Source organism: Cavia porcellus, unplaced genomic scaffold (genome assembly GCF_034190915.1).
Source record: "Cavia porcellus strain 051 isolate PalLab524CR breed Dunkin Hartley unplaced genomic scaffold, mCavPor4.1 scaffold_27, whole genome shotgun sequence".
Classification (NCBI taxonomy): domain Eukaryota; kingdom Metazoa; phylum Chordata; class Mammalia; order Rodentia; family Caviidae; genus Cavia; species Cavia porcellus.
In genome coordinates, this window is record NW_026947510.1 from 45,394,330 (window position 1) to 45,409,036 (window position 14,707).

General features: G+C 36.4%; 1 protein-coding gene across 3 annotated transcripts in view; it reads left to right on the forward strand.

Moving 5' to 3' along the window:
- The window catches only part of Slco1c1 (solute carrier organic anion transporter family member 1C1), a 48,804-nt gene that overhangs the window by 18,093 nt on the left and 16,004 nt on the right, over window positions 1-14,707 (forward strand). For all 3 annotated transcript variants that reach the window (XM_023565302.2, XM_063238325.1, XM_063238326.1), the window contains exons 6-10: window positions 2,219-2,365; window positions 4,112-4,210; window positions 6,098-6,340; window positions 7,511-7,675; window positions 11,071-11,266. In XM_023565302.2, coding sequence (XP_023421070.2) covers window positions 2,219-2,365; window positions 4,112-4,210; window positions 6,098-6,340; window positions 7,511-7,675; window positions 11,071-11,266 — 850 coding nt within the window. The remainder of the gene's footprint in view (window positions 1-2,218; window positions 2,366-4,111; window positions 4,211-6,097; window positions 6,341-7,510; window positions 7,676-11,070; window positions 11,267-14,707) is intronic.

Below are 14,707 nucleotides of genomic sequence, written 5' to 3' on the forward strand. Positions count from 1 at the left end.
TTTAGCTAGTCATCTGCAAAGAAGGAAAAGAAAAAAGTATTCTAGCAGAGAAGAGTATGAAAAAATATGATATATACATCCAGGAGTACATGTTCAAATCAAAGGACAAGAACAAAAGCTGTGTTTATGTAATACAGTGCATAACAAACTTAGCTATTATCACTGCATAAAGACAACTCACTGGCTAAAGAGTTTGGAGCTTCACTATACAGTCACTGAAGATTTTTATTTCTTTCCTTTTGACAAGCTAGAGAGAGATATAAATAATATCACAACTAGTTAGCAAACGTTTAAACCTTTAATGGAAAAAGTGAAATGCAGGACTTAGAATCAAGGAATTAAATCATTTTTCATGCAAAGGGATGATGAATTACTAGGGCCCAGAGCATAGGATTATCTTTCCAATTATTTTACCTCATGCCCTCTATTCAAGTTCTTTTCCCTAGACACAGTAGACACAAAACTTGTCTCAAAGATAACAGGAAGGGTAAATATGGTTCAGATAATGGCTGTACTGTATCACTTAGTCTGTGGTGATACTCCTCAGCTTACACATAGCCGCCATTTTCCCCACAGAACTCTGGAACAAAGTTGACCAGGATGACGAAAATGTCCCAATTTATGTTGTTTAGTATGGTATCCACTAGTCATGTGTGATTACTGAAAACTTAAATATTGCTAATGTAGGAACTAGATTTTCAATTTTATTTTTGAAAATTTAACTTTAAAATATTAATTTAATTTTAATGAAGATATAATATACATATGCATAGTCTATTGTACTCCCAATAATTCTTTTTAAGTAAATTTACATAAACTATCTCTTATCATTGAATTCTTATGACACCCATTAAATTTTATAGTACTTATTGTTTCATGTTGTAAATAGAAAAGTACCTCAGAGGATGGAACTGAAGTACCTGAGATTCAATACTAAGTAGGCTGACTTGTGCTTCTGGGGCCATGAAAGTAACTGTGATGTCCCATTACATCTGGTGTTTTAAAAAAAACTTTCTTTTCATACACTTAAACAGCCACATGTAGTTTGTGGCAACTGTATTACAAAACGTAAGTCTGCAGTGACCACATGACCTTCACTATAAATTGATTACCATGTCTCTAAGTATTACACAGATGTTAGGGTTAGACATGGCATTGCAGTGAATTTTTAGATACAAATTATACATTCTATTTGGGGGAGCAGAATAGAAACTCTGAGGAGATTCCAGTGAAAATTCCATGGTCAGCTGGCTACTTTTCTAAAGAGGCAGAATCATATTAAAATCAATGCGAATTCAGTTTTCAGGTCTGCTGTGTAGACTGACTTGCAGGGTCAAAGGTGTTCATCTCACTTATTCATACTTCTGCTTCTCAATCAAAAGTCAATTTAAGGGTTAGCAACAGGTAAGGATACCCCTGCCTAGCAGGATTGTTAGAAGATTCAGTTTTAATACAACTGAGCATGTGGCAGAGAGAAAACATTCAGAAGTGAGTATCAGAGGTGGCCAACATTGTCAATTTTATGAAAGTTTAATCTCTTTAGAATGGTATTTTATTTGTAACATGCATGGTCCCACTGTGGTAAGACTTTTATGAATATGCCTTGCAATTTTACATAAAAGGTTGAATTTTACTCTCAAAATACTACTACAAGTTATTTTTGTTAGACTATTCATACTGCTAAAGTATGATGATTTTATAGGGATTTTCTTGGGGAGTATTAACATTGGTTAATCAACAATGTGAGTTCTACCTCATGTTGAGAATCAACCATACAAATTTTTGCATTTCAGATAAAATTTGCTCAATAAAATTACTTGTGATTTCTGTTGAAAGATAGTAAAGTTTAAAAGATAAGGTAAGAAAGCCTTTGCTCAAATTTTGTCTTGCCTCAGATAGTATGCTGGACATTACTGGAGTACAGGAATGCAAATTATCCCTTGAAGGAATAAAGGAAAAAAACAAAATAAGATGTGAAGCCAATAGGAACAAAAAGCAATCGGGCTCCAAGGTTATCTCTCTTGGATATTTAACTGTGTAAGAAATTGAAGTCACAAAACAGTTTCTGAGTTTATTCAAACGCCTGTCAAATTAGCACTGCTGCGTGCTTCACTTTTGCATTGTAGCTCAATTTTAGAACTACTTGTGGAAATTCAGAATAAATATTTAGTTTTGATAGTGATCTCGTTGTAATCTTCTTGCTTGCTTTCCTTTCAAGAATGTGACGTGGATGCCAGCTCCTCCATGTGGGTTTATGTGTTCCTGGGAAATCTGCTTCGTGGGTTAGGAGAAACTCCCATCCAGCCATTGGGCATTGCCTACCTGGATGACTTTGCCAGTGAAGACAATGCTGCTTTCTATATTGGTAATGCCTACCTAGTCATTTTGGGAAGCAGGATGCCTGGTCTGCTCCATTCCTTTCCATACTAAACTGGGTGTAAAAAGTTTTGTACGTCACTCACCACTCCTTTGTTCAGTGAACACATTTCTAAAGGATACACACTCAGGATTTGGATGATGAAGCTACTTCATAATTTGGAAAGACCTTTTATATTATATAAACAACACCAAATTATAAAATAGCTACAAGCTCAACTGCAATGACATACAACCTAATGAAAGTATCTCTGTGAGCCTCAGATTTCACAGACTGTCCTGCCTAAGATAAGTATACCATTGGGGCCTCTAGGCATGACAACTTTTATACATATTTTTTTCTGCAGTGCTAGAAACTGCTTTCCATTCTGTATACACTGATTGATTACTTAAAACATCTTTTATTCCTACAAGGAATGGGCAATGGTTAACCTCTGGATCTGCATTACAGATAGAAATGAATTTTTTAAAAAGTATAAGCAGGATAGAAGCAAGCCCTGAGTGTACCCCATTTCTGAAGCAAGTTCCAGGGGACAGACCAACAGCTAAAGTCACAAAAATCAGTAGAAGACGGGAGGTAAACTTTGAAGACCAGATGCATCTAAGCAGCATTCCCCACACATATCTTATGCACTAGAATTAAGCTAGAAACTAGTTACAGTTTCACACACCAGTCTTCATTTCTTGGAGTTCTGATCTTTTGAATGTCTACCCTTCACAGATGGTGGGCAGGATTTAAGAGGTCTTTACCTACACTGACTGTATGAGCTGTCCCTGGCTATGCACTGCAGAACTCCAGGGTATTATTCTGCTTACAGCCAAAAAGGCCAGAATTACCAACAGAGCACTTGCTTTCATCAAAAATTACAACATAAATCAGAAACTGGCAATGGAGCAAAAGTTCCATCATATCCACTGGGCAAATACTCTAGAGACCCGAGAGAAGTAGCAGCCAGGAATTTCCTTCCTCTCCAGGAGTCTGTTGGCTCTCTTTGCTTTTTCTTCTATTCTGCAAAGGGCTTGGTAACTGGTATTTATTGCTCCAGTTGATTTAAATCAACCTCTATGACCTGAGTGTATACTGAACTCTGCAGTGAAATGAAAGGTAGATGGAGATGTTTTGCAGCCGGACTGACCGGAAATGGTGCCCTTTTAGGCAGTCTGTTCCATTCACCTGCTAAAGCTTCCCTGGATGCTCATGAGCTGTCCAGAGAGCACTTTCCTGCAAAAACTCCAGTTTCTTTGCTAGGTGCTTCCCGCAATCTGCATAAGCTCTCCTCTCAGAATTAGTCCTGCGCAATCTCAACATGAAGGGATGCATTTTTTCACTAAGGTGAAGGGAGTCAATTTGAATGTCAAGGTTAATCTCATGTTTGACCGTAAAACATTTTGAAAGGCTACCAAAGTTAGTATACTTGCAAATTTTAACAGTGGACAATCTAATCCTAGAAACTAAACTTTTCTTCCTTCTGGAAAATTAACTTCTTCAGAGTCTTGGCATTATTTTCTAAGAGGCAGTTAACGCCTTAAAAGTGTTCATTTTTCTCCCAAAGCAGAGAAGGATTTATTTCTTGATTCAGTGCAGTTGAAAAACAGACAAATTAAACACACACAAATGAGAAGTTGAAACATCTGCAGCTACTTACTGAGTCTCACTCACATTTCTTGTTTAAAATTTTATTAATTTATCAAAGCAAATAAATGGCAGCTTTTTTTCCTCTTTCTTTTGGTACAGGGTGTGTGCAGACGGTTGCAATTATTGGACCAATTTTTGGCTTCTTGTTAGGCTCACTATGTGCCAAATTGTATGTGGATATTGGCTTTGTAAACCTAGGTAAGAGGGGGGTGTTATTGTTTATTTATTCTTTTTACTTGGGTTACTATTACTTTTTAAATGGGAACACTGGAAAATATCTTATTACCTTTTTTAAATAACATGTGAGAGTGTTAATCTTTATAAAATGAAAAGAGTCCATGGGAAATGTACCACTAAAATTACCACATGCAATAATAGATGGAATATGAAAAATAGATGGTGATTAGAGCTGGATGACCTGTGGTCTGTTATTAAGCTGTATCCTATTTTGCTTCTGGTTTGCCAGTTTAAATACATTTGAGCACAGTTGAGATTATTGAGTGCTACTTGTTGGCTTTTGTCAGTTTCAGGTGTGTCAACATGTATTATACTCACATCAATTGCTAATGTGTTTAGGGACTTTCAGAAACACCAAGGTTTAAAAGTCTCTGACAACCCTTTTTGTTTTTCCTTATAGAACCTCTTTTTTTAAAAAAAAATTTTTTTTAAGGTGAAGGCACATTATATAGTAAGACTAGCTTTCCTTTTAGGAAATTGCTTGTTCAGGAAATAGACGGGAGAGGGCTAATGTCCTCAAGGCTATTAACTTGTTTCCATCCCTGTGAGAAGTGTCCCTTAGACAGCTCTCAACCATTGTTTTCTTTATAAAAAGAAGTCCAAAAAGCAGCAAGAGACAAGAAAATAAGCTGCACTAAAAAAAGTCTGGCAGTGTATGTTGAAGTTATTGTGTGTTAAAATGCAAAATTCTTACACTTTTCCATCAGGTAAACTGAAATATGTGTTCCGAAATGCTATTTAATCATTCACGGCCTCTCTCAAAATTATTTTGCATTTATTCTTTCCCAAAATGCTTCTCTTCAGCAGTGAGCCCAATTGTTGAGTTCTTTAGCTTTGTGCAGTTTAAAATGTGGAGACTGAGAGCCATGTAATGGAGCGCAGGTGTGGGGCTGATAAGGAGGAGAAGCATTCAGGAGAAGCAGCTGATACACAGTGATAAACCAGTGATCACTGTTTACCTAGTCTAATACAGTGGTATTGAACCTACTTGCCAAAGGTCCTATGTTTGTATTCTTGTGCTCTCAAGTGTGGTGAATGTATAGTGACCTGTTTATAGCTTCTTTCAGAGAATAAAAGGGAAAAAAATGACAATTTGTTTCAGAAAAGCAAGTTTTCACTCTGAAGTCAAATCTGAAATGGTGTAACATTTTTGCGATAAAATTGAAGTTTTGCTTATATGTACATAACTTGCTTCAGAATTAGAGTGACTCAAATATTATTAATTACCATATAATAAATAATATTCTACTGGCTTAATCACACTGAGCCTTAGTTTACCACTTCTGCAATAAGAGCTTCATGGTAGACTGGGGCTTGTCATTGCAGAGTGTAACTTGTTAAATAAAATCTTACACAGATATTCAACATGCAAACCAAATAGAAGTGACACTGATGTGGAGCAGCAAGTGTAGGAGGTTTTGAACCATCAAAATTCTCCCTGACACATTACCTTCCTCCTATCAGGAGTCCCACTGCAGACCAGAGGACAGAGTGAAACCATAATATACACCCTTGTAGAGTTTACTTTAAATTGAAGGAACAAAAGAAGATATCCTTCAAAAATACTGTCATCCCTTTGACAAGCAAAATGATAATACTGAAAATAAACATATATGTGTGTATATCATGTATGAATTATTAGGTATTTTTTTAAGGATATGGTAGAGCTAGTGGTTGGATTTAATTTTGGGGACTGGGGTACTGGGAATTGAATTCACGACCTTGCAATTGCCATCAGATGCTTACACTGTTGAGCTAAATCCCTGACCTAGGATTTTTTTAAAAGAAGCATATTTCAACCCCTTGGCTTTGATGATATGCTAATTGTCTCTCCTCTCTCCCTTTCAGACCAGGTTACCATTACCCCAAAGGATCCTCAGTGGGTAGGGGCCTGGTGGCTGGGATACCTCATAGCAGGAATCATAAGTCTTCTTGCAGCTGTGCCTTTCTGGTGTTTACCAAAGAGTCTACCTAGACCCCAAAGTAGAGAAGACTCCAATTCTTCAGAGAAATCCAAGTTTATTATAGATGATCATATAAAATACCAAACACATGCTGGAGAAAAAGCAAATATCATGGAAATGGCAAGAGGTAAGTCAGATTTTTCTTGATTTTGAAGTAGTCTGTTTTCCTACTTGGATGTTAGGGGATTCATAAGTAATACCACGCTTTTCCTGTCTTGCATTAAAAAAAAATAGAAACCTTACAGGAAACAGAAATGAAAATCAGAAGGTCAGCATTCTTGCTGGATAACTGATTAGACCAAATGACCAGAAACCTTTGTAATCTTCTTGGAATACATGTCTCATGCTTCCTCCGTTTAGTTCCTCAATTGTTTTTAAGGATTGTAGGGTTGTTGCTGGGGGGCAGGAACAAAAAAAAGAATGAATCTTCAGAGGTTGAAGCCTCTTAACAGATGAGATCCACTCATCTGAGAACCGTGTTTTAATGCACGTCTTGCACTATAATCACAGAAGTGAGTGGCAGACGTGGAGCTGGGGGTTGGGGACAAAAGGCCGGAAGTGCTCTAATGAATTCTCTCCATGGAAATGGACCGCCAGGAGATTAGCCCATTCCACATCACTGCAAGCAATGCAATATTTACATTTGTAGAAATTGTTCACTTTGCCCACTTCTTTGTTACAAACCAGGAAGGAGAACAAATTTCAAAGCACTATTCTAATGCTAAAGCAAATTCCTTAAGTTTTTTTTTTTTTTTTTTTTTTTTGTCTTTTTCTTTTTTATTGGTACCGGGTATCGAACTCAGGACTGCCTGCTTGCAAGGCAGGTGCTTATGCTGCTGAGCTAAACCTCCAGCCCTAAATTCCTTAAGATTAAAAGAGATAACTTTCCTATTTCTTTCCCTGTGACCAAGACTTGATATTGAAGAATAGAGACCCCAACCTGAAGTCCATGAAAAACCTTGCCTCCAGCTCTACTCCAAGCTGGGTGATAAGAGGAAACCCTTGTCTCCTGGTCTTTGACCCACATATCACTTAGAGAAATCTGTTTCTGATTTTTTGCTGGAGATGATCTGTCTTGTATGCCTATAGAAGTCAGTGCTTATGTCTGGGTTTGAGCCGGCCAGATTGCAGCCTTGATTTGCGCATTGACTTATCCCACCTAAGACGTATGTATGAGCCACCCTGGAAACACTCCTAAACCCTAGGATAAGGGGACTCAGCAGTTACATCCTACTGCCAGGACTCTGTCTTATACTCACCGTGACACTCTCCTGCATTACTCCATATTGTCTTACAGATTTCCTTCCATCACTGAGGAGTCTTTTTGGAAACCCAGTGTACTTTTTGTATTTGTGTGCAAGCACCGTTCAGTTCAATTCTCTGTTTGGCATGGTGACATACAAACCGAAGTACATCGAGCAGCAGTACGGGCAGTCATCTTCTAAGGCCAACTTTGTCATTGGTATGTTTGTCTGTCCTCCATGCTTTCTCACCGGCACTGCCTTGTGTGCATTTGTTAACTCCCAGTAACACCCGGTTGTTCAGGATTTACAGACTCAATGTAGAAACCTTAGCACATTTTAGAAGACATCAAAAAAGTTTTTTAAAAAAGTAGCAGAATAAAATATTTTGTCTGTGGCATAACTGTACAAGTATTATTCACAATTGTGCGTATTTGACCTAGATAGAACTGCTTACAATTCTTGAAAAACAATGCATATCATATAGGCACGATATGTATTTTATTAGGAGATAGTGTTGAGCAGTTGTGTTTCAAGTTTAGCTGAAATCTCACAACAGTAAAAATTATACATGGACAGTTTCTGGAATGATATAAAAGGGTGAATCAGATGGGTTAAAAGATGCTTACCATGACACAAAGATTTCATTTCTCCAGTAAGAAGATTTTTCTGATTCATGGTGATTGAGTTATTTAGGAGTTTATCACAGTTGTAAGTCACTAATCAGAATGGTGTTTAAGTGCTGAGAAAAGCATGAAGAAATAGAAGAAGCAGAATCTTTAACGACTGATCATTAGCTGAAAATAATTGGATACTTTAAAAACCTGGGTTAGTTTGTTTAGTTCAGGAAAAGGTCATTTAATGTTACTGTTTTAAAATAGAAACTGTGTTCTATTTCTTTGGACATGTCCCTTTATGATATGAGACTGTATTGGCTTAACATAATTTCTTCTACATGGGAGATGTTTAAAAATCACTTTTTGTATCTATCTTGGCAAGCAAAAAAACACAAACCCAAACTGCTGAGTCTATTTATATGTATATTTATATAATTTTCCTATAATAATCCTTCCTAATGAACATTGGCAGACGACAATCTAAAAGACCCTTTGCAAGCGGTCTTCTCCACAATACAAGAAGTCAAGAGATGAGATTACTGAACTTTTCCATTTTAACATTAACTGGTTCAAATTAATTAAATCATATTATTTTATGCTTGACTTGAAAAAATATTTTTTTTCTCAGACTCCCATCCATGCCAGTGATTGGTTTTACAAAGAATATATGAGGAATGCAAATTTGAAATTTATATTTTTATTGATATAACTTAACAATGAACAGTTTAGTCTGCAGAATTTATAGCTCAGCTGAATAAACGTTTACATATCTGTATAGTAATTGCAATGTAGAAACCATAGCACATTTTAGGAGCCCGAAAGACTTTTTCCAGCCAATACTTTTCCACAAAGCTAATACTTACTCTATAGTCTATCATCATAGATCAGTCTTGCCTATTTTTGAACTTCACTTATAAATTGAACAGCAAATATTCTTTTTTTTTGTCTAGCTTAATTCAATTAATCTCTGAGATTCATGCATGTTATTGCATACAGCAGTTGCTTTGTTCTTTTTCACTGTTGTACAACTGTTCCTTACTTGAATATGCCTGCTTTTATACATTTTATTGCTGATGAACATTTCAGGTGTGTTTTGCCTTTAGGTATTATAAATAACATTTCTGTATCTATTCTACATCGTATATACTGGTGAGATAATGTGCCTATTTCTTTTGGCTATGCAATGGAGCACAACTGTTGGGTCTTAGGGACTACATGTCTACGTAGATATTGTCAAAACACAAAGTGGTTCTGCAAAGTTATATTCCAGTTAGAAGTATAAGAGTATTTTAATTGATCCACATTCTTGTCATTGCTTTCCATTGTCAGTCTTCTCATTATAACCATTCTTCTGGCATATGGGGTGGTGTCTCTGTCACTTTGTAATTGCTGGAACAAAATACCCAGCACCAAAAGTTCAAAGAAGAAGCGGGTATTTTGCCTCATGATTTCAGTTCATGGTCCATTAGCTTCAGGGAGAAACAGTGTAGTAGGAGAAACTGGGCAGAGGATAGAAGCTCATCCCATGGCACCCAGAAGCAGAGTGACCACAGGAGCTGGGGAGGGAGACAGACCTGCCATGCCCCCAGTGATCTGCCTGTTCCAACTATGCCTGCCTCCTAAAAGCACACTCAGTTCTGATTGATCCTGAATAATCCTCTGATCAGCCCATTAATCCTTATTAGTATAATGCCCCCATGACCCTATTAACTTCCAAGAGTCCCACTTCTGAAAACTCAGAATTTGGTGGGGAATTCTAGATCTCAGCCATAACACATGGTATCTCATTATCACTTGCTTTGCATTAATCTGATTATTCTTGATGTTGAGCACCTTTGAATAGGCTCAGATGTCAGTTCAACATTATCTTTTTCTATTCTATTCTACTCTGTTGTCTCCTCATTTTACTTTTTGCTTCTAGGATTTTCTCTTGCATTTGTTGGAGTACAGTGCATTTTTCTTGATACAAGTTCTTTATTGCAAACAGTGTTACAAATATTGTCTCACAAACTTCTTGCCTTTTCATTCTGCTTATAGAAAGCTTGTTAATTATAGTTAGGTCTCATTTTTAATGTTTCCTTTTCATTAGTGTTATTTTGATTGATTTGAGAAAACATTGTTAAACCCCAAGGCTATCAAACTGTTTTTCTAATATTTCTACTGGTATTAGAATTTGGAATTTTACTCTTTTAGCTTTCATATAGGTTATAAATCATTTCAAATCAGCTTTTCTACTGAAGGAAAGGGTCATGGTTCAATGAAAATAAGAAAGACCATTATTCTCCATGAATACCAGTAACAAGATATATCCTTAAGTATAAGTTCATATCTCATTATAAAACAATGCTGTAAAATTTTAGTGCATTTAAATTGTCTCACTGGAACGATGTTTTAATTTTCAGAGGAAACTTTAAAAAATGAGTCTCTTAAAGGAAAATTAAGGGCACTATTTAGAGGAGCTTATAATAGAAGAGCAAATTATATGTAATCACATTTGTTTAGTAGGTAACAATTGCAATAGTTTTTTACCTATGAAATTACTTTTAAAGATCATTATCACAGATGAAAGAAGTTGAAGTTCTGAGAGACTCAGTGACCTGCCCAATATTACACATGTAGATCATTTATGTGTCCATTATGAGACACTCAGGAGTAAAAATTTGTCTCCAGTTCCTGAATGAGTGCTCAATCTGTAGTAGTTTTAAATGATGTTATTCACAAAATTATTCAGTTAATTTTTGCTCTCATATCTCTAAAGAAGAAAATATTGACCTAGACTTTCATCAAACACCCTTGGTATATGATAGTAGATGATAGTAACTAGATATTTCTGTGTTAAAATGCAAAACTTTCTAATATTATGTCAGGAGCTATCACATAGGGTTTTGTTGTTGTTTGTCTTTTATTTTGTTTTCTGTATGATGGCTTAGAAAGCTTGAGTGAGTGCCCATAGGTTTCTTTTAAAGATTTACAAAATGATGTATTTTCTTGTTCCTCAGGACTCATCAACATACCTGCAGTGGCCCTTGGAATATTCTCGGGGGGAATAGCCATGAAAAAGTTCAGACTCAGCATGTGTGGGGCAGCAAAACTCTACTTGGGATCATCTGTCTTTGGTTACCTCCTCTTCCTTTCCCTATTTGCCTTGGGCTGTGAGAATTCTGATGTGGCAGGACTGACTGTCTCCTACCAAGGGTATGTTTCCCAGTCAATTGCCTTTAAGAGATTGTCTTGTTTCATCCAGTTAATTATTGATAAAATTTTAAAATAGAACTTCGATTTTTAGGCATTTATAATTATGGAAAAGGAATTATTTTATTATGGGACAGCTGATAGTACTTAAAACTTGGAAACTGTTACTGCTATTAAAATTTGTCACTTATTTTGAATTTGAATGTCTTAGAGAAATACAAAAAATGCTAAATCTGCATCTTACATGAGAAAAATCAACTTAAGTGAAACAACATGATAATGAAAATACAAACCTTGAATGTTGTCTCTGCTAATTTTAATAAACAAATCTTATATTTTATTTAAACCAGCCCAATTTCACTTTTCTCATTTCTAACAGAGAAATAATAATACTTGCCTTTTAAGATTTTGTGAGGCTTCAGTGAAATAATGTACACGAAAGTGATTTGTCCTTGCCTGTTACAAAATAGAGCTCTATTCATGGACTCTAGAAAGTTAACTCTAGAACACGGAGTGGTCTGTGCCATACCTTGTGGTCTCTGGTGTACTGGAATCCTGAGAAGATTAAGGAGAGAATGGTTATCCTACAACCTACTATTTCCCTGAATAGCTCTCTTTGGCTGGGTATCTTACAGTGGGTCAGAAGAACATCATTATTTTCCTTTATGGTTAATGCTGTCAGATTTTTGTTATCATTAATGGAGTGGGGATGAGATTGCTTAATACCCAGTCAGTCTCTTTTTAGATAAGGCTATTCTTGTGTGACCTATTTCACTTTTTCCATTAAGAATCCTTCACATTACTCCACCTCCTGGAATGAGTTCCCAGAGATAACTTTCTTCCTCTCTTATCTATTTGTTTTAAAATATTATTGAGCCTCTACCACATGCCAGGAAGACCTCCCTGATCATATCTCCCTGACTGCCTGGGATTCCGTCAGTGGCTAAAGCAAGCATCCTGAATACTCTACTGTGCTCTGCTCATCCCAAGGCTCTTGCTCATGGCTTGCTCTATTGTTCTCTTCCTATTTCTCCTTCACACTCACCCACCTCATCATTACGTTGTAACTTCCATTGTGTTTTGGCCTAGTTTCTTAGGCTGGTGAGTGAACACAGGCTATAATTTTTCTATCTAATATATTCCTGAATATTGATGAATGCAAATTTCATAAATCATGTCTTCTGTTATTATAGCAATGTTGTTTGATTCACTTGAATATCCTCTTGTCTTGGTAACAGTGGTATAGATTAAGAATGTTAATCATAAGGTCACCTGGTGGCACACACCTGTAAATTCAACACTTTGCAGGCTGAGGCAGGAGGATTGCGAGTTCTAGCTCATCTTATGCAACTCAGTGAGATCTGGTTCAAAATTAAAGATTAGAAAAGGGAAAGGTTGTAGCTCAGTGAAAAAGACCAACGTTCAATCCATAGTAGAGAAAAAAATGTTAGTTGCCATTATAAATTACAGGAGGCAGAGAAGCAGCCAGCCCAGCACCTGAGTGCATGTGGACCACCATCAGAACTCTTCTGTAGGTAGCAAGTATGAGCCAGGAGAACCAGTCAGTCACACCTTGGAGAAGCTGCCAGTGTCTAGAGAAGCCTGTCTTACACCCCATTGTTTCCTGGCGAAGCTGTACTAGGAGAAACCCAGGTGCCTGGCCCATCCCCTACACTGTGGATGGGTAGCCAGTGTGGGAAGCACCAGGGACCCCACAAGCCACTCATTCAGAGGAATCCAGGAACATGTCAAGATAAAGGAGCAAAAGGTAACTTCTGGCCCGAAGCCCAAAAACAATGAGTCCAAGTGACATAGACATGGAATAAAGTAAAAGTCTCATACCTGAAATTTCTGGGATAATGGTAACTTAGGTAAAGAAACTACTTCATGAGGCTGTAAAAGAAATCAGATCAGAAATAATATCTCAGGTAAAAGAAAAATGACAAACTTAATAAAAGGATTGCTGAGCATATCTAAAGAAGACATCAATAGAAAAAAAGAGAAACATAGGAAAATGAGGGAAACATTGAATAAACAATATAGAGAAGAACTGGGATGCATGAAATAGACTCAACGAGTTGTCTAGGAAATTAAAAATTCCATTGAGAACTGACCAAAATGCTTGAAAGAAACTGAAGATAGATTTTCAGACCTTGAAGACAGGATGGAAGCTAGTGATCATGAAAGGAAAGATCCTTTACAAATAACAAGAAACCAGGCAATGAAAGTTCATTGACTGCAAAATAACACACACAAAAAAAATAATTTAAGAATAATAGGAGTCAGCAAGAAAGCAGGAGTCAACACAAATGACATAAAGAGATTATTTACAGAGGTAATAGCTGAGTACTTCCCAAGCAAGGGAAAAGGTCCTGACATACAGATAAATGAGGCATTTGGAGCTCCAACTAGCCATTATCAAAAGAAATTTATACCCAGATATCCAATAATCAAGATCCCAGAAATTCAGCACAAGAACAAAATACTAGAAGTTGTTAAAGAAAATAAACAGATCACCTATAAAGGAAAATCCATCAGAATCATGACAGACTTCTCAACACAAACAATCAAGTTAAAAAGAACTTGGAGTGAAATATTTCAAGTCCTAAAAGAAAACAACTTCTAACCTAGATTGATATATCTTGAAAAACTTCTTTCAAAATTGATGGAGAAATAAGATACTTCCATGACAAAGAACAACTGAAGGAATTCATGATCACCAAACCAACTCAATTCACCAATAAAAAGAAACTTGGGCAGTGTGGGTCAAGAAACAGGATCCATCAATATTCGATATAGAAGAAATACATTAGCCCAAAGGAAAATTCATAGATTGAAAGTCCAGAAAAGAAAAAAATGTTCCACATGAAAGAGAACAAGAAAAAAGCAGGGATAGTTTGCCCATCAACCAGAGAACAGATAAGAAAGATATGGCATTTTTATACAGTGGAAAGTTATCAGCTATAAAGAAGGATAATCTCAATGTTCTTATAGGTGAATGGAGGCAAGTTGTGATCATACTCTTGGGTGAAATGGCTCAGATTCAAATAGGTGAACAGCATGTTGTCTCTCTAGTATAAAAAGCTAGAGTTAGTGGGATTCAAAATGCATAATAGATACTGTGAAAGTGAAAAGGGAGGAAAGGTCTAAAAAGGGAAGATGGTAGCCATTGTTAATTCTTTATTATTTTGTTTCAAAGTCCTGTATCATTTTATTGTTTTTTAAATTGGTCTTATTCTAGTTTTTTGGTTTGATTTTATTATATCTGATGACAAGGGCAGCTATTTTGAAGATAAAAAGAGGTATTATGGCAGCACAAACAAATTAGTAGAGGATTCCGGAAGGAGCAGAAAACCTAGTTTAACTGTCTGCAGTCCTCACTGTAGGTGGACAGTGATAGAGTGATACATATTTTGCAATTTGCAAAACACCCAACTTTCCTTT